The sequence below is a fragment of the Papilio xuthus genome, unplaced genomic scaffold (assembly GCF_000836235.2).
Source record: "Papilio xuthus unplaced genomic scaffold, Pxut_1.1 DF824888.1, whole genome shotgun sequence".
NCBI classification, from domain to species: domain Eukaryota; kingdom Metazoa; phylum Arthropoda; class Insecta; order Lepidoptera; family Papilionidae; genus Papilio; species Papilio xuthus.
In genome coordinates, this window is record NW_013533761.1 from 3176288 (window position 1) to 3199354 (window position 23067).

A 23067-nucleotide genomic window follows, 5' to 3' on the forward strand; every position below is an offset into this window, starting at 1 on the left:
CCACGCTCCGCCCACTCACTTCACCGGCGATGGTCTGACCTAATTGTTGTTAATTTTATTTAAATTTCTTTCTACCCGACAGCGAAAATTATAAAAAAAAATTGTCGAGCAAAATTTTACATTACCAACTTTTTACTGGTTATGAAAAAATAACCCCGTGATTGATAAAATGAAAAAAAAGTAGCCTGAGATTCGAACCGGTAAACTTACATATTACGGAAAACATACTAGAATACTGCGCCAAACTAGTATATATTGTGACAAGGCAAAATTTGATATTAGTTATTACTTATCTGTCATATTCGGCGTGACAAACTTTTATAATATATTTAAGCGTTATGACAGGAGAAGAAAAATATTGGTTGCCCAGTAAGTTCGTGCCGCTTTATAAGGAAAATTGAAACCCTGTTCTCTTAAATTTTTGGAAATGTTTTTAAATTATATTGGTACGACTCTATACCTAAAACGTCTTTTATTTTTGGCTAAAATTTTAAAAATTAGTTTTTATCTCAACCAATGAAATGAAATTATTCACAATATAGAAATTTTTGTGACGTTTGATAATGGTGGAAATCCGAAAATGAATCCCCTTCAGCTAAAGTCTATTGTAAGCTTTATATCGAAAATCAGAACGAACTTTCCGGACAACCTATAATGTTAATACAAAGTGTCAAATGAATGTAACAGAAGTAGTTTATTCCAAATTGTATCACAAGTATATAGAGATAGAGTTCAATTTTGTCAAATGTACCGATATTTTTGCGCACCATGACTGCTTCGTTACTTATGACGCTGTGGCTGCTACGATATTTATGAGCATCTTGCATGTACTCATATATTTGACGCTGTGTATGTACCGATGTATTTGAGCAGGGTGGATGTATCTATTATTTTGAGGACTTTTGTTGTACCGATATAATTGGATACTTTTGATGTACCTATATATTTGCATATCTTGTCTGTGACGATCTATATGACGCTGACTGTACGTTAAGGTATTGTTGAGACAAACAAAAAGGTATAGAGTCAAAGGTACATTTATTTACATTATCGATTTCATGTAATCTGTTACAGTGTTAAAAATATTTTTTAATTGTTCTAATAGAGTTTTTGTTTCTAGCCAGTCCTGTTTCTCAACCGCACGTATGACTGCCTGTCCGGTCAACCGAGCAGACGATAGTTGCTGGTCCGCTTGTTGTTTCTCATTGTCTACTGCCTCTTGTCTCGCCTTTAAGCTGTGTTGTAATAGAAGTTGTGTTAACTCCATTACTTTCATACAGGTATCCGGATTGTTTGGCCAATTACCGCTCTGAGAAGAAAAAAAATGTATGAAACATTAATCGAAACGTTTAGATTTTGTATTTTTAAAGTAAGCAACTCACTTGTGTGTAGCCCTTGTAAGCTTTTTGTAGTCGTTGAGCTTTAATCAAATAAGTTGTACTTAGATGTGAATACAACTGCCATATCTCTGGTTTGTTTTGATGTATAGAAGTGATTCTACCAAACAGTTCGAGGGCTCGTTTCCGCAATCTGAAACAAACAGCGACTTTTAACAGAGCATATCAATGACATAAATTCACTAGCGCTATCTACTTTCAATTAACAATTAGGCAACTGTTTTTGAAACTTTCAGCCACAATTAATTACCATTCAAGTTGACTAGAAAATAAATATTTAATTTAAACGTATATTCCTGATAAAAATTCCAATAGATCTACCTAGCAGCGCTATCCGCGTCTCCCTGCTCCTGTTGGTCAACAATGGCGCGCACGAGCAGAGTCAGCACTTCAAGGTCGTCGTATTTATCGCGCAGGTCCAGCAGACGATGTACACCGCGCACCACATCCTCCACGTGTCCCGTGTCCATACTCACAAGCACTATGTTCTCCCACACCTTCAAATATGTAATTATATCACATATAATAATTATATGGTGATATTGTAAAATTTGAGACAGGTGGCCATAAATCAAACTAAATTATGATAGCTCACTAGCGCCCCTCTGTCACCGTCAAAAATGTCATAAGATTCTCTTTGTACTGTAGCTATCATATCATTTTCTATGCACAAGTATGTTTTATTTATATACTGACAAAACCAACCAATAGCGCCTCAGCGGTTCAGCTGGCGTCGTTTGACTATATTGCTTTACGTTTGGATTGGATCGAAACATTGTATAAGTACCTTCCAGTTATCGTAGTTAAAGCGGAGAGATTCCATAAGAGCTCTGTACGCTCTCTGCTTGTCCCCTTGTTTGACATAAACCTTGGCCAGATTGTTCCAGGCCTCGAAAGTATTGGGATGTAGGTACGTGTAGCGACGATACGCTTTGGCTGAGAGTTCCCACTTCTCAGTCAACAGAGCGGCGTAACTAAAGTAATAAAATTGTCTTTGGTATTTATTTTCATTTGATATTGTCTTATTAAATTTTATTTATTTTTTAAAATAAGGATTATCAGTTTTAAAAACTATATTTTTTGAACCTAAAAAATACGCATTATGTCAATTCCGCCATCTATATTTTTGTCTATGGTTCAAAACGTACAAAGTCACTGCTTCATTTTGAATATATATTTTGTTCATGGGTGCAAAATGACCCTAAAAGTTTAAAATAACTCACCCTAATCTCGCCCAAACACTTTCCTGTATAGAGTTGATATCAACTGACTTTTCATAATGGGGGATACATTCTTCATATTTCTTATGACTAAAAAGATAATTGCCCCAATGTCTTTGCGCGCGACTGCTTTTATGATTAGAAAACTCCCACGCCTTTTCATAACAAGACACATCATCTGTAAAATAATTATTAAATTACTGTTGAGTACAAAGAACTATTATTAACTTTAAAGCTATAATAAATTTTATACATACCGGTGGCGTCGCCTAACAGACAGTAAAGTTTGACAGTTGGTTTTATATCAATTTGCTGTTGGATCACTTCCGCAGCCTGTAACAAAAAAATTAAGAAACATAATTTATAATCACTTGACACATTTTTACTGAGGGATTAAATCTATGGTCCACTTTTATTTTAAATAACTAAACAAAACTTGCAGTGTCAGTGGATACTGACTTTATGCCGCAGCTGCAGCATAGTGTAGCAAACCACGATGTCCTCCCAGAGCTGCAGCATCTGGAACTGCTCCAGCGCTGCCTTCACCAGCCCCGCGCTCAGGTACAGCTCGCCCAGCTGCTGGCGCCAAGTCCAAGAAGCAGCTATACCACTCGCCCACAAGTACGACATTCTGACAAACAGAAGCAATAAATACTAAAATACCCTTAAAACAATCCAATTAAAACCAGACAAACCAAGATACAAGATACTAAAATGGTCACTATATATCCGCAAAAAATATTAACTATCTACAGGTGAGCTAATAACCAAAGATTACACAAAATTATGTACTAGACATTAAAATTACTAACATACATCTGAATATCTACGCAAAATACAAATTGATTGTTATTTTCCAAAGATAATAAAAAAAAATATGAGTTTATCGTCACTGACAACAAACAATAACACATACCTAGTTGTAGCTGCTACATCTGTTTTATCATTGACAATAGTCTCACATTGCATCATGGCTCGCTCCACAGTGCGCTTGTGATTGGCTTCCAGTTTACAGCGTATCAGCAATGCAGCTACACGAGTGGACCACGGACCCTTATGCTGCGAGAGTACTGCTTCTATATACGGCTGCAGTTCCTCTGTCATTAAGTCATCTTTAGGTTGTGACTTTTGTATGTACTGGCTGGAAAGAAAAAAAATACATAAAACTTAAAAATAAAAAGTTGATAAAAAAGGTTATGTTAAACATTTTAGTAAGTTGAAAACACAATGTCTTTTTAATAAAATTTTACTCCCATACCCAAGAGTTGTTAACTTATATACTAAAATCACACCAAAGATTATAATGCTGTGTGTAAACGTAAGTTAAAAATAATCTAATTACAATTTGAAACCTTCAAGATTGCTTAGTTTAAAAAAAAAATGAAAATATTGTCTAATTTTGTACTAGTTTGTAATACTTACACGGTAAGTAAACACAACGTCTGCTCTAAGCTTGGTAATTCACTCTGATTGATCTTTTCTATAAACTGTATTTTATTCAATCTCAAATCATCCTGTAACTCAATATCAGGTGGAAGTTCAGAATCACCATGGCTCATCTCCGCTGAATCACGCTGTATAGTTGTATCTAATTCACTTGTTAATGCTAGTTGGGGCAATATGTTTTGCTGATATTTGGTACGTTTTCCCAAGACACCTGGAAACATAAAGCATAAAGTAAAATGTATGGACTTAAGTCTAAGGGCTAAAAGCTAAATTGTAGGGCTAAACACTATACTAGAGTCTTCAGGCTTCTTCAGTCATAAGCTGACCAATTCCGTGATTCAGCTCATATTGCTATGTTTTTCAAGCAAATATATTTTTCTTAAGTCTATAGTTTTGTATTAAAATGTTTGAAGATAAGGTTAAAGCTATTTTCTCACCTGTTAATTCTAATTTTAATCCCGCAAGCTCTTTAGCTTTCATTAAATATTCTTCAACTTTTTGTATTCTGCCATAAATTAGATATGCCTGTGCCATTTCTATGAATAACAAAACTTTCAACCTATTATTATCTATTTTTTGTGATTCATTATTTAACTTTGCTATTATAATCTCTAAATCATTGAACAGACTGGCACTGGTTTCTTCAAGGGCTCTTTGATGCATCACTTTACTGCGGAACATCCACCAAAGGTAAACCTATTAAATAATGTAAATAATGATGATTGATAATAGATAAACATATCACAACAAATTGTTTTTTAATATTCTTTAAGTTAATTTAAATTTGTATGTTATTATTTTGGTGATTGAACAATTTATTTATACCGGGATGAAGCAGTAGGAAAAGACTAGTCTTTTACATATGTAGAGTGGACCACTTACCATCAGGTGAACATTACTTTAAGTTCTATGGGTTTTAGGTCTTTCTTAATTCTAGTATAATGCAATTTGTTTCTTACTAGGTCTTGGTCTATTGAATAGAGAGTGTTGAATATTTGAGATGAAAAATACAGTAATTCTGGATGCAATATATTTGAACACAGAGGTTCCGAGTCACGCTGAAGTGTTGTATAAACATCAACATCTTTAGGCCACTCTGTTCCAAAATATTCCTCTAGTTTTATGTTCTCAGAAACAGTACTCCAGTTAATATTGCAGTATGTAAGAAATGCACTTATAGCTATATCTAATATTTTTTCAGTAAAATCATTGTCCTTGGAATGTTTTTGTAAAATCTCTAATAAGACATCATTTTTTAATCTACAGCATAACAATTGTTTGCACATTTCTTTATCTTCCATATGCCATTTTCCAGTCCACAACTTTTTTAATATTTCATTATCTGAAAATGTATGATAATGTTATTCGTTTCAGATTTCGTTGAAGTAAAGTAAGAGGATTTTTTTTAAAATTTCTAAAAGATTATAAACAAATAACCTTAAACATACCAAAATTAACATGACGCGTATCGAAATTACAAAGATACATCATGTTTAAATTCGTAGCCATTTTTGAAAATTATAAGGATGCTGTTTGTAAATTGTAATGTTTCGATAAATTGATATTTAAGTAGCGGCTTAAGAATAAAATGTAATCAAAAAGTACTGTACGGTGCCATATCCAACATGTGATTGTGACAGTGACGTTGGCAGCTCATATTGCTAAAATGGCAATTTAAGCGCGGTGTACATTTATCAATTTTTCAAAATAAAATTCTGTTTAATCAAATGCCTTTGATTAAACAGAATTATATTAATTTATTATAGGAAAAAGTAAAAAAGTGTTAAAAATAATTTGCAATGAATATGATGACTAGTATTATTTTGATAATAATAGTAGAGCTTCAAACAAATATAATCTATTGTCGTCTCACATAATCTGTGACTGTCTGTTAAATGATGGTGGGTGGGCGAAATTTTTTAGGTTAGTGATTAAAATTTAGGATTTTATAATTTAAATGACAAGCCCACAGCAAAAATGAAGTTTCATTATAAAATGGAATCAGTGCTCATAGCTATAACTGCCATATTTTGTACAATATTATTTTTGAAACTCCTCCACAACTTGCGGTAAGTACGCGTGACATCGGTATAGGTTACATACTTTCCCGCCTGATAAGATATGTTAATTCTCTTAAATTCTGTACACAGATCTGCGTTTCCCTGGCGAGTTAATTGTTGGTTTTGCAATATTAACACTTGGGTAAAATTCCCTACCCGCAATAGCTGGTTTTGTCCAAAATGCGAACAGTACAACGGTTTTACGAAGGTGATCATTTTGACTTTTTTTTTAGGCTAATAAAGATAAGCTTTGAAAATCCTCCACAGTTATAGTAATTACAGATAATTTACATTTGTTTTTATTTTTATAAGCTTATCCTACCACAACTAAATCTTTATAACCAAATATTATATTATTTTTTTCTATAACATGAAAAATTAATACATCAATAACGTTGTTTAATAATCATTAAAATATTAACAGGATGGTGACTACAATAGGGTGCTCAATTTACCTGTGGAGGAGGCATGCAAGACCCCTAATATGTATAAAAAGAGTCCTCCAAAGAATGGCCTGTGTAAAATGTGTAATATAAACCAGCAACTCAAGGTGACACAGTTGGCTAATTTTGTTCCTATGAATGAGAAGAATTTTGATGATGAAATAGAATCATACAAGTGAGTATCAAAATTGTTAATGTTAAGGAAAAAACAAATTTAAATCCATTAAAACATAATATTAACTTCCTCCACAATTTAATAACATCCTTAATCAATAACAATAATATACTTTGTCTTATTATTATTAATGAATAACTAGACCTGGGATGAAACTTACATTCCATACATGATTTTCATATGAAAGTGAACTGGCATAAACTCAAACTCAGTGTATCACTGGAAGTGTTAATAGAGAATCTTTATAACTAAGACAAAAAACAAAGTAAACGAGACCAAGTCTCAGTTTTTTAGACAAGTTTTTCTGGCACCATTTTTTGTCATCATTCCAAATAACAATGAATAATGATGATTTGTCCTCCTCTCTAACAAAATTTTGCTTGCCAGTGAATATTCGCATATTTTTAAGACTATATATTTTGTAAAATATTCGCAAATATCTATTTATATTTGATATTTTTATTTTATGATGGTAAATGAAGAAAACTAATGTATTATTATATTAATTGTAAACTATATGATTTATGGGGAATATGTAAGTCCTGATCATTGTATTGAATTTAACTAGTATATTGAAAATTTATCTACTTTTGTTAATTGTATCTTTCTTAGGACATTTGCTGTGGTTATCTCAACAATCATGTAATTATATTCTTATCACAAACCAAATATGTATACATTGATAAATTATGTAGGAATTGTAATAAATTAAACTATGAAAGGATCATTTGTACTAATCATCATCATCATCATCAGCTCACTATATGTCCCCACCAAGGGTCTCGGAGCCTACCCTAAGTTAAGGGTGATTAGGCCATAGTCAACCACCCTGAGTTGACCCCTGAGCCACCGACGCTCTTGTACTAATCTTAATTAATATAATTACAGGTTACAATTAGAAAAGGCATACAAGTTATGCAGTCCGTGTAAAAGAGTGTTACAATACAAGTTGAATAAGGAAAAAGAAACCTTTTTAGGTTCAAAGCTGTTGGAAACTAGGACACCAGAAAAGAAATTAGAGAAAAAGCAACAAAATAATAATCAAATTCTGAGTAATCTCATAAATGGTTCTTCCGAATTGTTAGCCGTAATATTATTTGTGCTGGTAGCAATTGATGTCATAGACAGTATAAAAAAACACAAAAGTTTACTGACAACAATGCACTATATTAAGAATATTATATTTACGCTATTTGAGAGAGTATTTAATATAATCAAAATGAAGGCATTTATGACATTCCCAATCTTAGAAAGTAGCTTATATGACATGGATGAAGTGGAAAGTGTTGACATTTTACAATATTTTAAGACAGAACAATTATATTATTTTAATGACTTGACTCAGAGAATTTTAAGTTGTTTTGTATGTTTTATACAAATTGTGGGTCTTATATTGAAAACGAGTAAAGCAAACTATAGTATAATGATTGATTTGCTTTGGTTACTTTTTACAATTACATCAATAAGTCACAAGTCTATTAAGTTGGATCCTGTTTACAAGAGTTGTTTCAATGTAAGTGTTTACATAAAATTAATAATTTTATTTACAAATATTTCTTTTTTCCAAATTATTTCATAAATATTTTTCCTTGTTACAGTTGCTGATCATTTCTGGATTGATATTGTTGTACAGAAAAATGAAATCAAATAATAATAAAACATCCATAAAGTTGAACACAACCCCACAAAAAGCAAAGAAACCTATGATGGGATCACTGAACTGTTTTGTTAATGATGATAGCATGTCTCTCGATACAGATGATGATGTATCACTCAGTAAATTTGGATTAAACAACTTGGCAGATTCCTCAAATGAATCCATTACTTTAAACAACAGTGTAAATAATGGCAGATCATTCAGTCCAAGGACTGAAAGTGTTTGGGGCAAGACAAAACTTAACTCGACATTTTGCGTCAACACCGTATTAAATAAGGGTATAAGTTCCGTTGCCGATAATGTGTTCATAAAGCCATCTTTCAATAAATACCATAATCCGGTTAAAAGTGATTCAGATGTTGAATTAGATGAGAGCATCAGTTCTCTATCTATTGGCCCCAAAAATGGTAATACGAAAAGTAATCCAGTGTTCGGTCTGCGCAAGTTAAATGCAACTCCGTTCGTGGCTCCGACGCCGATCGTTCGGTCTCGCCCTCTCATATCTCCGAGTAAGTTAGGCTACAGCACGTCCTGGGTCGCCGGCGGGTACTGGGGCAACGAGGGACAGATATTTAATATAAACGGCAGTCGGTCTTCCAGTCAAAGTTCTGGGTTCGAATCTCAGACGTCGAGTATGAACCAGCGCAATGTGTTTTCGCAGCCTCCCTCGCGGGAGGACTCAATTTGCGGGGAACTAGACAGACATCCCCTCCCGCTAGATCGTTTGCAGAACTGTAACACGAATTACTTCCAAAACTCTTCCAGTTTCACTCCGATAGGTGGGCCGGTCTTCCCACAAATGCAGTATAATAGTCATGTACAAATACCTCAGCCGAGAATGTCCCAGCAGAGGTTGATGTCGCAGAACGTGTTCGGCCGGCGGGCGGGCTGCCCCACCAACGATATGTTCAAAGTGCCCTCCGGCTCGGGGCTCATCCGATTACCTCAAGAGAACTCGTTCGCGTCGCGCTAATGTCGACAATAGTCGCCATCTTATATTTCGATTAAGTTGTTTTGTTTTATCACTACGATCGACTTTAACTTAACTTCATAAACTGCCATTAATTTAAGAATCTTATTAAGTTATATCACGTGCATTAGTGTGTAAGCGGTTACTAGTTGTATGTTTGAAGGTAAACTTAGCGGTAAGGTCATGCTGATCTCGTGTTTGTGGAGCCGGCGGCGGAATGTGAAAGCATTAAGAATTATTGTATTGTTACAATTTTTATATGGACGTCACTGTCCTCTTCTTGAACAAAATGTGATATGTAAAGACTAATAATTTTTTTTTCAGAAATGTGAAAATGATTCTTGATGTTATCATTATTTCTTTTTCTCTATTGGTTTTGTCATCTTGTAACGAAACGTTTTTGTGAAGCTCCTGCAATAAAATTGTGTAAAAAGAATTTGCATCATGTTTTATTAAACCTTAAAATAATATTTAGTCCCCAAAAGCAAAATGTACAACTATATTATTTCTTTACAAATCTAGCATTACATCTCAATTGAATCTTTAGTTTTCGGATAGAAATCGATCTAGCAAACTTCCAAAACTAACTTGAACAAGCCAATAACTATCGGCAAACTTCAAGATATTACTTACGAATTTCGAGCTTTTCGTTCAGGACCTTGAAGATATTGTGAAGGAAGTGGCGGCATGTACGTGTCTTCATATAGGGTCGAGAAATAATCTGATATACCGGAGCATGCCCACTCCTGTTCCATGTATTTTTTAAGTCCCCATTCTGTGATATTACCCTATAAAATGTATTAAAAAGGAGTTTACACTGTCTTCAGTGGTAAATCAACAAATCTGAATTCTGGACAAATGATTTAACAGTCCCGTATTATGTTATCTCTACTGATTCCTTACGAAATTGATCCTAGTTTCGGTTTCGAATATGAAGTCAACTGCGTGTGATGTACAGAAAGTCAATCACTATATTAAGATTTTTCGTCTACTTATGAACTACGTACAAAGCATTTCAATAAATCCGGCTGGGGATAATATTGGTGCGCGCTTCTTCTGTAATACCGCTGATTGGGACCGCAGAGAGGCTTGGGAAGATGGTTGTAGACCAGATCGTTTATTGTCACGTAGTTGCCACATTTGTCGTGGCTGCTGTGACGTACTACTGTTGATACATTACCCTGAAAATATTCTATGTCAATGGAGTTCGTAATTACAAAAATTACGTTAAATCACGTAATGTTCTTCCTAAAACGCCGAAACGCATTTGCAGTTATTCTGCATTTGCGGACGTCTCTTGTTTACGGAGCACTAAACATTAGACGACGTCTGCTCGTTGGGTCATATTACAAAAACATACCTGTACGCTATTAAGTCTGTTAAGGCGGAAGTCGTCATTTCTTGTTTCTGGTTTTAATTTATCGTAATCGATGTCATCTTTAGGCGGGAAATACAGCGTCCCACTCTTGGGACATTCAGTTCTGTCTTCAACCCAATTGCCTAAATCGAAACAGTTTTACAGTTACATTTGAATTACAAATTACGTTCGTTGAATATTTTGGTCATCTTAAATTTACTGACAAATTATTCCTTAAATGGTAGAATGATCATGTCTATTTTGGCTATCATGTGCTTATAGACTTGGAATACATTTGCGAACATCATGAGACGACCCATCTATTATTATGCACCTGAATTATCTTAACATACCTAGACAAACAGAAGTTCTACAAAAGGCGGAGGACCTTGTAAGTCTTTTCTTATGTAGTTACATTTTACCTACTAATACTCCCGGTCCGTAGTCACGAACCGGCTTCAGAGCTTTAGCTATAGCTTCTGCGCGAGTTGGTGATTTGGCTCTTGTACTTATTGTAGCCATTTCGTGGGCTTGTTTTTAAAATTTATACAAAGTAAAGATTTCCATAAATGTGTCAAACTAAAATGTCATTAAATAGAATGTCAAACTAAAGTCAAAAAACGACAGAAAATTATTTTAAAACTTTCTGTATAAGCCTCAGTCAACCTCGTACATGGAGACAGGTTTTCAACTTAATAATGCCTTGATTTGATACATGTAGTTTTTTTGTCTAAAGGTGAATTATAATATTTTACTTGGTTTAATATGTTTTTCCCTAAACAGAACAAAAGTAATAATAATCGAATGTCAAATGCATAAAATATTGTATATTTTTGGTAAAAAAAACTAATTATATTTGTTTATAATGATTTAATTATATTAACTTATATATAATTGAGATATGGTATCTTAAAATGTCTATCCAATATCCTATATATTTATATTACACACATTATGATAGTATTTACAAAATATTATAAATATGCACTTAATCGGTCTCCATAGAAATACTCAAGTTAGGTTTAGGTAAAGATTGCAGTAATGTGGCCAACTGAGCCTCCATTGGACCTGCTTTTTTCATAAGATTTTTCAGATTTTTTTCAACTTCAAGAATATCTTGATTAATTAACTCCATTTTCTGAAAACAATAAAAAAACTTGAAAATAAATGTATTGCATAGGTTACATAGGTACATTTTAACACCCTCAGCGCCTGATCCTAAGTGACCATATAAAAAAAACACAATATTCTTTTTTGTTGGGATGTGCTTAAATACAAAAATGTGTATACTTTTGACTACACAGCGTTCTAGACACTGTGTGACAAAAAGATACACATGGCAACCAAGGTGTTAATAAAGCAACTGAGTTTTAAATACATCTTAGTTTTTACTGTTGCAGTGAAGTGTCAAGAAAGTTTTTCAAGTCCATTTAGTAACATTCTTATATTGTAAAAAGGGCAGATTTTCATTTTTGTATGTTACAAATAAACTGAAAATCTACAGGACCACTTTCAAAAATTCATTTGTCATAAGAAAGTTACATTATCATTGAATAACAATGGCTATATTTATTATTAGGTTATTTTATTTTAAATTCCGCGCAGGCTCAGTCGTAGGCAAAGGCTGATAATTTATATAATGGCTGATATCCAGGCCTATACCCAGAAATGAACTGATACATGCTGATGAAATAAAGTCGTTTTTGATATTGACAAAGTAAACAATAAATATACCTGTATTATAGAAGTATACAAAGGTTTAAATTCCTTTTCGTTATAGCGCATAAAACCGCTTAGATTTGATTCAGTATCTGATGGTGGCGAAGTCATTTTGTTGTTTTTGTGATTTGTAGATTATGTTATTAATAAAAACAAGAATTTTAGATTACAAACGATGACACGAACAAATTCCGATCAAGACATTTACATAATATACAAGACTATAACGAACTGAACAAAATCCGTTTTAAAAACAATTACAATAAAAATAAATAACGGATATTGTTTTTTAAACTTTGACAGTTTGAGTCTTCCTACTTCCGACATCATGTAATGACGTTAACATTGTGAATCTAATTAAATTAACTAGTTTATTAACTGAGTACAAAAATAAATACGTTTTCTGTATAATTCATGTTATGATCGCTTGACGATGATAAGCACGTTTATTGTATACACATTTTTAGTTTTATATTTGCACAAGCAAGGTTTTAGAACGTAACTTCAAAAAAGACTGGTGCTGTCAAAAAATGTCAATATTTCGACAGCTTGTTTTGCGCAGCGTACTGCAGTATGAAACCTTTCTAACCACCAATAGAGTTGTAGCTCCGATCCTGTACTGTAATATGATTGGTTGAAAAAAGAAGTGTTCCATTATCTCGACGTCATCGAAAACGGAAACTAAATTTTATAGTCGCAAATAGAATTTCTCTTATAATATCGAACGGTACAAATTAAATTAAATCTAAATAATATAACAAGTGAAATCTGTGAATTATTATAAGATTTAAACAGTAATGTTTGAAAGAAGTGTGTGTTTTGTAGATTTAGCCATTTGCTCACACATTGTTTTTCAGTAATTTATTGATTGTAACAAAAATGTAGCTTTAATATTGTTATAGCTGTGTTGTAATGAAATAAATTAATATTTTTTGTTTATTTTATTTTTTATTAATAGAGTAATATTTTTTTATGTTGTATTCTTTTGCTAATGATTGATCCCTACTATTCCTGAACCTTCCATTTAACCTGATAATTCATTGTCTAACATAGTGCATATATTTATTTTTTTAATCAACTCCATTAAAAAACATATGCATAAAATCACCCTCCTGATCCTTATTAGAATTAAACCTTTTCATTCCTTACAATGATTTCCTTCAATAAATAATATAGGGCGCTGAACAATCATAATTATGTCCTAGCCTTAGATAGCTGCTTAAATCATAGCGATACGGGAATAATCCGAATTTTACTTATTTTTCTTTCTACAACAATTGTTAAATAAAGTTAAATATTTTATTTTATTACATAAATTAATAGTAAACAGTTGTTCGCTCATAGAAAAGCTGATCAAATGATTAATTATTTTTTCTTTCTAAATCTCTAATCATTTAAATATTTTCTAATAATTGAAGCAAAAAATATTGGTTTAACTTTAGACCAATTAAAAAAGAATTTGTATCTACAATCAAAATATGACCCGCTTACTCTAATATTTAAAAAAAATATTTTATATATATACAACAGTTAATAGATGGAATATGTAACTTTCCAAACATTTTTTCTGAAGTATCAAAGAATAGCTTATGGGTAGGGGATTAGTGAATAGGCGAAATAAGTGTAGGAGGTCGTTGGCGCGGCGCCGGCCGGGCTGGCGTCGCGACGTCGCGTCCCCCCCTCTCGCACCCCGCCACTCTTCACTTGTGCATCCAGTCGCCCTCCCTTACCCTACACCAAACAACCCTCGGGCAATCATTCCTCTCAACTTCCATGACATTGCAGACGATTTTCATTTACGTGCTTATACCCGTTTTATTAAACATGAAGTGATATAATATATGAAAATTCAGTGTAAAGTTTCGTGTTATACAAAGTGATTTTTTAATATAATGTCAGTGTTAAGAATAATGTTTTAATAGACTTTCGAGGGAGTCATGTCAGAGGAACATGACAAGGACTGTACTAATAGTGATGAGCAATCAAATGAGAAACAGTGCAATACGAGCGAAAACGTTGAAAAGTTGACAGAAGTTATTGATTCGACTGAAGAACCAAAAAGTGCCAATATTAGCGAAGACCAAACCAGTGCCATAGAAACTAGTCAAAGTGATTTAAATGAAAATGAAGATTTGTGTCATAAAGATGTTGAGGCTGCAAAAGCAATCAGTTGGACTGTCGAAGGCTCGGAGTTCAAGATATCGTGGACGCTGCCTGAAGGATCCACTACGGGAGAAGACTACATTGGGCTCTGTTATAAAGGTCAGTAACTTTATTTGTGCATACATATTATTTAAATGTTTGATTAATCTTATAAAGTTTAATCATTACTTTTATTTGCTGTATCCAGAAGTTTGATTTAATTTTTTTTTAATCAAAGACAAGTGCGTATAATGTAAAAATATTAAAAAAATATTGCAATACTCCATATTATGCAGTAATATCATTAACAAGAACAAAGCAACTGTCTGGTTCGTCCTTTCCGTATCTGAAGAAAACATTGTTCGATGTAACCGGAGAAAGGACATAGGTAACTTAAACAACAACAGCTAATAACCAGCGCGTTGAAACATTTCCACATTTTCGTTTGAAATAAAGTAGTCAACAACAAATTAAGTTTATTTAATTTTTCTTTTCGTCTTATTCTATTAATGATACAAAACAGTTAATAAAGATTTGTGCATTTGATTAAAGATGTAGTGTCAAAACTCGGACATAATATTGGTTTTGAAATTTGGTAATTGTACGACACTCAGTGAAATAATATCTAAAAATCGGAAGACTCTTTGAAACCGACGAAGCCGTTTAGGTTACAATCACAATGGAAAAACATACATACATAAATATTATACAAAAGTCAAAAACATTATCTTAATATCAGTCCGGCGATTTGAAACACAACTTGATGTGGATTTTTCCGTCAAACCTTGTCTATAACTAAGTTATCTAATGAATAATTTATTATTGGAAGGCTGACAATATAACAGTTTCTTTTCTTTATATAAATGATATCAATGTCGATATAAGCTGCAATGCAGTCGCGGACTAGTTTTTGTGTCTTCCGTGACGTTTCCTCGCCTGGAGTATAACAGCACCCGACACCGCTCGTTGCATTACTTGGCCACAGGAAACGTGTCAATGCCCACCCCGGTCGGTTACAAGTTACTTTATCAGCCCGAATGTCGTAACACTCCAATCAATTGCATCGCTTCGCAACTTTTTAAATTGCTCACGTTAGGGACAGACGGACGTTTGGTAACAGAACGTGTTTGAACAGGCTCAGAATTACTGGACAGATTAGAAAAATTCTTTCTTTTGGGAAGCTAGGGTGACGTAGGCTATATTTATTATACTAAATCTTTCTTTAATTCCGCGCGGAAGAAGTCGTGGACAATTGCTAGGTGACCATATCATTTATATAAAAGTCATAAAATAAAAAAGAAAACAATTCCAGTAATTTCTGTACCTATTACTGTTTATGAAATCCCAGTGAAAACACTTATTTTTTGTTTATTCTGGTATAATTAATTAGTCCGTTATACAATGGACCACTTGTTAAGAACCCCTGAATCCTCTCATTACAATCAAGTATTGGCGAATTTAAATATGGAAGCAGAGTGCAATCATGTCCCGCCCACGCCGACGTGCGCCCGCGCAGGCCGGGCACACCGCGCACCGCAAATCGATTAGCTCTTTATTGCTTAACACGCGTCTTCATTAGTAATAAATTTTAACAATCTTGTTAACTTAACAATAAAGATTTCCATGTGTATAACATTCAAAAACGAAGGACTACCTTGCGAGTCTACTAAGATCAAGTTATGTATGATCGAAATAATCGTAAGATTAAAAAGCCAGTAAAAAAGTAATAACCTTTCGAGAGGATTTTGTTTTTTTTTAATTAGCAGAGGTGACAAAAGTTAAAATAAAATTGATCTATTTAATCTGTGTTACCGAAATCCATTTGATTATGCGATGTATTATTCAAAAAGAAAAAGCGCCGCCTGCACTGGATTTATTGTGACTTGAATATTCCGGTTATCTACTCCGAATTATTGCAGAATGTTATTCCTGTCAAAAGAATGTCTGTCACAAGACATATGTTTTCGGACGTACGCGACCTTATAGTTGAATTCTTTCATCGTCAGTCAATGAATATGAATGAGCAATTACGAAGCTCAGTACTATGTGACTGCGAAATTTGAGGTGAGGCATCGTAGGGCGCGTGCTGTGCTAACGTAGTTATATAAGCACGTGCAATTGCAAACAGTTGTGTAAGAAGCCCTTTTTGTATGAATGACTTCGATTGCGAAGAGATTCTTAGTCTAGAGGTATTATATTTCAATCGTACGTTGCGAATCGATCAATAGAATCTGTAAGATAGGAGTAACATTAGTCTAATAGTGATATGTCTTCGTATGTCATGCTTAACTGTATAACCGTGGGGTTCTGAGACCAAAATATCCTTTTAAAACATATCGTTACCTTTGTTTTGTCAAAAATAATGACAGTAATTACGATATGTTTTATAAAGAGATTTTAGTCTCAGAAAAAAGCGGTAATTAAAACAAGCGTAAATAAGCTCCTTGATAACTATTATGTCTGTATCGCGGCTACTTATTTATTGATTTAACTGCACAATTGAATAAAAAGTTAGATTTGTTTGCGATGTATGCTTTTTTAAGAATCCGTACCTCATAGGAAAAAAACGGAACCCTTATAGGATCACTTTTTTTACCCAATCTTTTATGAAAACATTTAATAAACAAAATTGTAATTCTTCTAGATTCAATGTTTACTATTTTGTGTCAATTCCATAATATTGTTGGTTTGGTAACGTCCGTCTGTGTGGAAGCGTCGCTCGAATTTCACCCGACTTTCGCCGGTCGCAATCATGTCAGCCAAGTCGGTCGGGCGGCTCGTGCGGCATGTACTGAGACCGGTTCAAAATGTCATTGTTGTCATGCCCGCAGCTTCATATAACGTAATGAGGATAATAAGACCAAGTAAATAACTTAAGCTAAAAGATGAGAGTAGAGTAACGGGTTTGGCTTCTTCCGCATACAATTAAAAACACTTTCGAATTGCTACTCTGCATAACTAAATCTTACTTCTTACTAATATTATAAATGCGGATGGTTTATATGGATGGATGGATGGATGTTTGTTTAATGGTATCTTTAGAAGGGCTGAAGGGATCTCGATCAAATTTGGCATACATATAGAACATAGTCTGGAAGAACACATAGACTACTATTTTTTATTAATTACGCGCGGACGGAGTCGCGGGCGACAGCTAACCTCTCATTTACTTGTTTGTCAAGTACAGCAATATTAAACATATTATTTCTTAGACAAGTTTTGCTACGTATAAATCTTTAGGCTTCTTCATAACAGGAGTTCTAGCAGGAAGTTACGACACTTGCATGATTGAGACAGTAAATAGCTAAGTATATAAAGGTTAAGGTGAATTAGGTGTTTTCCTACTTGGTAATACATTAACCTTTAATGACGGTAACTGTGGCGTCTGACAGTGTAACATTCTCATTTTACGCTTAAATAAATAATACGAATGCAGTTATATTGCAACTAAGGCCATTTTGGAAAACCTTATCCTCTTAAGGTATTCACTCACATTGTCTGGATTCCAACTATTTATTGATAATTAAATAAGTTAATTACTAACAATTAAATTTTTTAAGTTAGGAATACGGTGCGCACGCGCGTTCAGTCTGTCTAATTCATTGGAATGGATAGATCTAACGAAGTAGCCGCTATAAATATTAAATTGGGCCTTTTTCAAAGTGATCAGCTGATTGTTAATTTATGGTCCAATTAACACCGAACTTGCAGTAATTGGAGGGTGGACCATTCGGCTTGTCCGCGGCGCCTCGGTCGAGCGAGCGTATGAATGGGCCGGCCGCGTCCCCGCACTTCGCCCCGCCCCTCTCCGCCGCTCGTTTGTGAATGAAGGCGCGCGTGCCGGCCGCCGGCGCACGCTCAGTCGCGCCGACGACGACGCACCGGCACGCGGACGCACGAACACTCCGCCACTTTTATTCCGGACGTTCCTAATTTAAAAAATCGCGCGTTCTGTGAAGTTTAACGTTCCATTTCACCGTAACCCTAAAGTTGTATCATATTTGTGACTTTAAATTGTTTGTAATTTTAATATTGTTTAAATTGCGATTGTTTCCGCTACCGGGGAAGCCGTTAGTGGATTAGACGATCAGGCGTTTACGGTGAGTAATAATATTTTTCGCAATGGTTATTCGAATTTACGACAGTGTTTTATAGTGTCCCGTCTTGTATGCTAGACTCAGAACGTTGACAGTGGGCAGAGGCACTAACCTCCTACAGCCAACCCACTGTATTTTACACTTCTTTAGAGCTTGTTTTATATGGCTAACTGCTGTAGGTGTAGACCTGTAACACTTTCACATATAAAGTTATATTACACAATATCATTATCATTATTGTTATAAGAAGATAATGTGCGAAGGATTTGGTTTTTAAAAAGGAACAATGTATATTGTGACTCAAGTGAAAGTTTGTAAAAAATTACATATTATTCTAATTCTAATTAAAATATAGTGTTATTTAAACTATAAGATATAAAACCTATATTATTGTGTATATTTAAACGATGATAACAAAACTGGATTTCATTCATACGCGCTATAACTCTATAGATACCTACAATCATTAGTGTGAAGTTATGCGGTACAGTGAATAAATGCGTCTATCTATCGGACTCAGAATCTTTAAGGGATATCTACACTAAGGGACTGCTTGACCAATTAACAGTGGCAGTGTAGTAGGCAATAGATTCGTAATCATCTGCGTCAGTTGCCTGTTGGCGCCGCGTCGAGGGTATAGACTCGTTATAAGATTCTACCTGGATTACTATTGTTCTGCATGTTTTTGACACATTTTGACTTGAATTGTAAAAGATCTCGTAAATTGATGTTAACGATTTCGGATTCTCTCGGCTATAAATGCTGTTTATCTTTTACCTTTATAATGGTTTTATCTTTAGTGTAGCCTTTGTAAATGTATACTTTGACACTTAATGTATAAATAACTGTAGCCATTTAAATATAATTTATTACATTATTTATAGAAAGTCGTACCGTTTTTTTTTATCTACAGCTATATTACTAACCACATTTATACTCAATTTATAGTTAAATAGAAATACTGTAGATTTTAAGTATCCTAGAAGTCTTTTAAAGTCTTCTTTGAATTCTATTAGATTATATTTAATTGTTTTTTTTTGCCATTTTGACAATTAGGATCTATGAACTTCGGTATATGACTTGACAAAGTGAGGATATTGTAACTTTTGGAAAATCTACTTATTTCTCGAAACGTACACAAATATTAAATCGGATATGTTTTTAAATTTGAGGTAGTAACTGTGATTCATTATATTATAATTGAGTATTCTCATAATCATCATAGCTTTGAGCTTTAGCTCTAAAATCTATGCACTGAATAACTTTAAGTAATTCAAGTATAGGAAAGTATTGTGAGGATGTTTGAAGCGTAAGATTTGTCAATGATCGCGCTGGCTGTCTACTCCGTACCTCGTGTCGAGTCGTAAACGCAGCGCACGTCCGGTTATAGGGTTAATAAAACCGCCATCCATCATGGCAGCCCACCGGCGGATATTAAATGGACGCGCCTCACTCCGAACATTACGTTTCATTCCATTATGATAATATAATGTTGTTAACTCCTCATATTACTCAAGCTTTTTATATTCCTAATCAACGTACGAGGTAGCTGTTTTTTTTACCAATCACTTCCTACTTTACTTCTCTTGTCATTAAAGTTTTTATAATGATTGTATCAAGTTTCTTTACATTATAATATTTTCTTGCTATAGGATAAACATATCTGGTCATGTGATAGAGGTATAATACCTTCATAATAATTCGGAATTCATAATAAAGCTGGTAGTACTTCTTCACATTGATAAGTGGTGCTAATAATTAAATTTCACTAATACCGGGTCAGTAAAGTTTGTCGTATAATCTTCATTCGTGTGACATTCGCTGTCGTTCTTTGGAAATCGATTCGAGTAATGTGAGCATTGTTGTGCCGCATATGGCGTGTCCGTGGGCGTGTGTCGGCCAGTCCCAAATAGTTAACAGTATGTCACAGAGCGGAAGTAACAGCCTACTTGAGCTCGTCCGAAATCATAACGATATTAAGTGCGATAAAAAAATGCTGCTCAAAATAATTACTCCCGTTCGAAACTTACAATGGCTGCCTACTTACAATTTATTATGTGCAATGAGGACGAACAACGGATATCGTAATGGATTTCTGTTTACTTCTCTCTATCTATCTCTCTCTCTCTCTCTCCCTCCCCCTCTCTCTCTCTCTAATTGTTGGTTTCTGAGACCAAAATCCCCGTTTTAAACATATCGGATGACAATATGTTTTATACAGATATATTGGTCTAAGAAACTCACGGTAAGTAACATTTAGGTTAAAGTAGTTTACCATGTTTCTTTATAGCAGTAGTTTCTTTTTACAGATGTCGTTATAACAATCATCTGCAAATGATCTTGTTACGACTCTTTTGTGGTTTGGATGCAGTCTTAAGGTTATTATGTGTTTTGTATGTAATAATACACACTGCACTAAAATACGCTTATGATAGAAAACAAATAATTGCATAGATTATAAAGGTTTCCTTACAGCCTCAAGTTTTATAAATCTTTTAGTTAATAATTAAAAAAATTTAATTATTCGATGTTAAAACGATACTATTATCGAATACCAGTTACAAAGTTATAAGATTGGAAGATAAATTAGCGTTTCTGTGTTAAATTTTAAATGCCAATACATGTAGTAATTGATGAGTTGGTTGGTTACGATTACGCGGTGAATTCAGTTCGTCGCTTCCGGATTGTACACGGAAGTTTGACCGGACCGGACTTTACGTCATTATTCGCAAACAATACACGCCCTTTACTTTAACGTTAAATGCTAATTAGAAATACTGTGGTAAGAATAAAATTTTAAACAAATAAAAATTCTGTAGTCGCTTAAAATAATATGTTTAGAGGTATTGGTACACCCATTTATCTATTTTTTGGGTTAAGTTTAAGATTTCTTTGCTTCTATTTCATGCAATCTTACAAAATTATACAATTAAATATTTAGATGTGACACTGGCACACCTTTTTTGATTCTTCTAGAGTCAAATATCTTAAAATTCTTAGTTTTGTGGGGAAATGCGTTATTTATTGGCCCTCTTTCCTTGTCCCTAACCAGGGCGGTTATGTCGAACTTGTGTTAACTTATTAATACCTTTTCTTGGTATGTCACTAATTTGCTTTTTATGTAAAAATATCGGCGGCAGATAAAGAAAATTGTTTAGTGTTAGGTTAGCAACAGCATCGATTGACCTCACGCGAGTTCGCCGGATGCGGGGTCGCCACGCCCTCTGCCGCCCAGTGTGCCCTGCAGCTTGCATTGCTCGCTGCACTGCAATGCTGCAAACTGCACAGCTAACTACAAAGCTTGATATAGCGGCTGTCAGTCATGATGTTATTAAACACTTTTCTAACTTATTTTAGTACTTTACTTTGCCTTGAGAAAATATTGGACGAAAGAGTAATTATTTCACTCGAATACTCGTAATTAGAACAGTGACAATTTTTATAAACAAATTGATTAGTTTTAAATTTAGAAGTAAAGGTAAAACATAACTTTAAACGATATAATTACGGATTATGTTTTTTATTTCTCTTATTAAAGTTAAATAGACTGCATTTTAATAAATAAAATTGTAAATTACACGCTTCTAAAAATTTATACGAAACAAAATTTCTTAAGTTTTTTTAACAATGAACAGAGTAGAACTATGGCCCAGATATTTTACATACAACAATCGTCTTGCATTGACCCAAGAATAACAAAAGAAAGGCAGTCTTTAATATTCTCTTTAATATGAAGATGTAAAATTATTATGGTCTATTTTATTTATATTTAATAGCATATTTTATTGTATTTGAAACATTTTCTTCATACAATTACATACATCAAATACATAAACGTATCAAATTTACTGAACGGACATAATGACCTAATTATATGATTGTGGCGATAACAAAAACACTAACTTATTTTACAACTCTCAGTGTGTTCGTTTTAGATTTTTTATCAACTAGCTGTCGCCCGCGACTCCGTCCGCGCGGAATTAAAAAAAACATAATTAATATCCTATGTGTTTTTCCAGACTATATTCTGTATGTATTCCAAATTTCAACGAGATCTGTTCAGCCGTTCTGGATATACATACCTACAAACAAACGTCCATTCATCTATCCATCTAAACATTCGAATTTATAATATTAGTAAGATTTGATTTCCACCTAATTAGTCAATTGTAAGTGACAAGTGACAGGATAATATTAAAAACTGTAATCATATTCGCATGGTTTTCGCACACTATTAAAACCAAGCTTAACATAGAATGCAGATTATAATACAAAAATAGGTGATACATGACAAATTAGACGAAATGTTAATAAATCAAGTTAACTCTGCAGGAATCGATAAAATTCTTGTTGTATTTCTATATTCGAAGACTTAATATCCGTT

General features: G+C 33.7%; 4 protein-coding genes and 1 long non-coding RNA gene across 9 annotated transcripts in view; 2 read left to right on the forward strand and 3 right to left on the reverse strand.

The window, feature by feature from the left end:
• Nucleotides 1-1021: 1021 nt before the first annotated feature.
• Nucleotides 1022-5665, reverse strand: LOC106127218 (tetratricopeptide repeat protein 27). 2 transcript variants are annotated; one of them, XM_013325284.1, is made up of 12 exons: nucleotides 5512-5665; nucleotides 5023-5405; nucleotides 4501-4759; nucleotides 4040-4274; nucleotides 3534-3758; nucleotides 3077-3248; nucleotides 2875-2950; nucleotides 2621-2795; nucleotides 2185-2371; nucleotides 1719-1894; nucleotides 1383-1530; nucleotides 1022-1309 (listed from the first exon to the last, which is right to left on the reverse strand). In XM_013325284.1, exons 1-12 carry the CDS (start codon nucleotides 5570-5572, stop codon nucleotides 1043-1045), a joined length of 2364 nt encoding a protein of 787 aa, XP_013180738.1. In that variant the 5' UTR covers nucleotides 5573-5665; the 3' UTR covers nucleotides 1022-1042. The 2 variants fall into 2 exon arrangements, with proteins under 2 accessions (XP_013180738.1, XP_013180739.1); XM_013325285.1 differs by lacking the exon at nucleotides 5512-5665 and having other exon boundaries at nucleotides 4946-5032.
• A 269-nt stretch (nucleotides 5666-5934) lies between these two features.
• On the forward strand, nucleotides 5935-9804 carry LOC106127075 (uncharacterized). Its single transcript, XM_013325037.1, has 5 exons — nucleotides 5935-6132; nucleotides 6214-6331; nucleotides 6548-6741; nucleotides 7630-8254; nucleotides 8340-9804. Exons 1-5 carry the CDS (start codon nucleotides 6041-6043, stop codon nucleotides 9369-9371), a joined length of 2061 nt encoding a protein of 686 aa, XP_013180491.1. The 5' UTR covers nucleotides 5935-6040; the 3' UTR covers nucleotides 9372-9804.
• LOC106127078 (uncharacterized) lies at nucleotides 9422-11299 on the reverse strand. Its single transcript, XM_013325041.1, has 5 exons — nucleotides 11148-11299; nucleotides 10729-10868; nucleotides 10376-10549; nucleotides 10002-10156; nucleotides 9422-9779 (listed from the first exon to the last, which is right to left on the reverse strand). Exons 1-5 carry the CDS (start codon nucleotides 11245-11247, stop codon nucleotides 9722-9724), a joined length of 627 nt encoding a protein of 208 aa, XP_013180495.1. The 5' UTR covers nucleotides 11248-11299; the 3' UTR covers nucleotides 9422-9721.
• A 505-nt stretch (nucleotides 11300-11804) lies between these two features.
• LOC106127079 (uncharacterized) lies at nucleotides 11805-12726 on the reverse strand. The gene is made up of 2 exons (XR_001228392.1): nucleotides 12460-12726; nucleotides 11805-11863 (listed from the first exon to the last, which is right to left on the reverse strand). It is a non-coding gene; the product is annotated as an uncharacterized LOC106127079 (long non-coding RNA).
• A 414-nt stretch (nucleotides 12727-13140) lies between these two features.
• Nucleotides 13141-23067, forward strand: part of Hecw (Hecw ubiquitin protein ligase) — an 81528-nt gene continuing 71601 nt past the window's right edge. The window contains exons 1-2 of one of the 4 annotated variants that reach the window (XM_013325034.1): nucleotides 13141-13171; nucleotides 14344-14706. In XM_013325034.1, coding sequence (XP_013180488.1) covers nucleotides 14382-14706 — 325 coding nt within the window. In that variant the 5' untranslated portion in view covers nucleotides 13141-13171; nucleotides 14344-14381. Of the gene's footprint in view, nucleotides 13172-14229; nucleotides 14707-18463; nucleotides 18687-23067 lie in introns of those variants that run through there. The other 3 variants (XM_013325035.1, XM_013325033.1, XM_013325036.1) reach the window with 3 other exon arrangements.

Excerpts from the sequence above, each read along its gene's own strand:
- LOC106127078 (XM_013325041.1), bottom strand. The coding sequence starts at position 11,247 with ATGGCTACAATAAGTACAAGAGCCAAATCACCAACTCGCGCAGAAGCT. Across the intron at positions 10,157-10,375 it reads CGGATTTATTGAAATGCTTT|GGTAATATCACAGAATGGGG; the intron begins GTACGTAGTTCA and ends TACATTTTATAG. Across the intron at positions 9,780-10,001 it reads GAACGAAAAGCTCGAAATTC|GAGCTTCACAAAAACGTTTC; the intron begins GTAAGTAATATC and ends ATTTTATTGCAG.
- LOC106127075 (XM_013325037.1), top strand. The coding sequence starts at position 6,041 with ATGAAGTTTCATTATAAAATGGAATCAGTGCTCATAGCTATAACTGCC. Across the intron at positions 6,133-6,213 it reads AAACTCCTCCACAACTTGCG|ATCTGCGTTTCCCTGGCGAG; the intron begins GTAAGTACGCGT and ends TTCTGTACACAG. Across the intron at positions 6,742-7,629 it reads GATGAAATAGAATCATACAA|GTTACAATTAGAAAAGGCAT; the intron begins GTGAGTATCAAA and ends ATATAATTACAG.
- LOC106127218 (XM_013325284.1), bottom strand. The coding sequence starts at position 5,572 with ATGGCTACGAATTTAAACATGATGTATCTTTGTAATTTCGATACGCGT. Across the intron at positions 3,759-4,039 it reads ACGTTGTGTTTACTTACCGT|CCAGTACATACAAAAGTCAC; the intron begins GTAAGTATTACA and ends TTTTCTTTCCAG. Across the intron at positions 2,951-3,076 it reads TGCTGCAGCTGCGGCATAAA|GCTGCGGAAGTGATCCAACA; the intron begins GTCAGTATCCAC and ends TTTTTGTTACAG.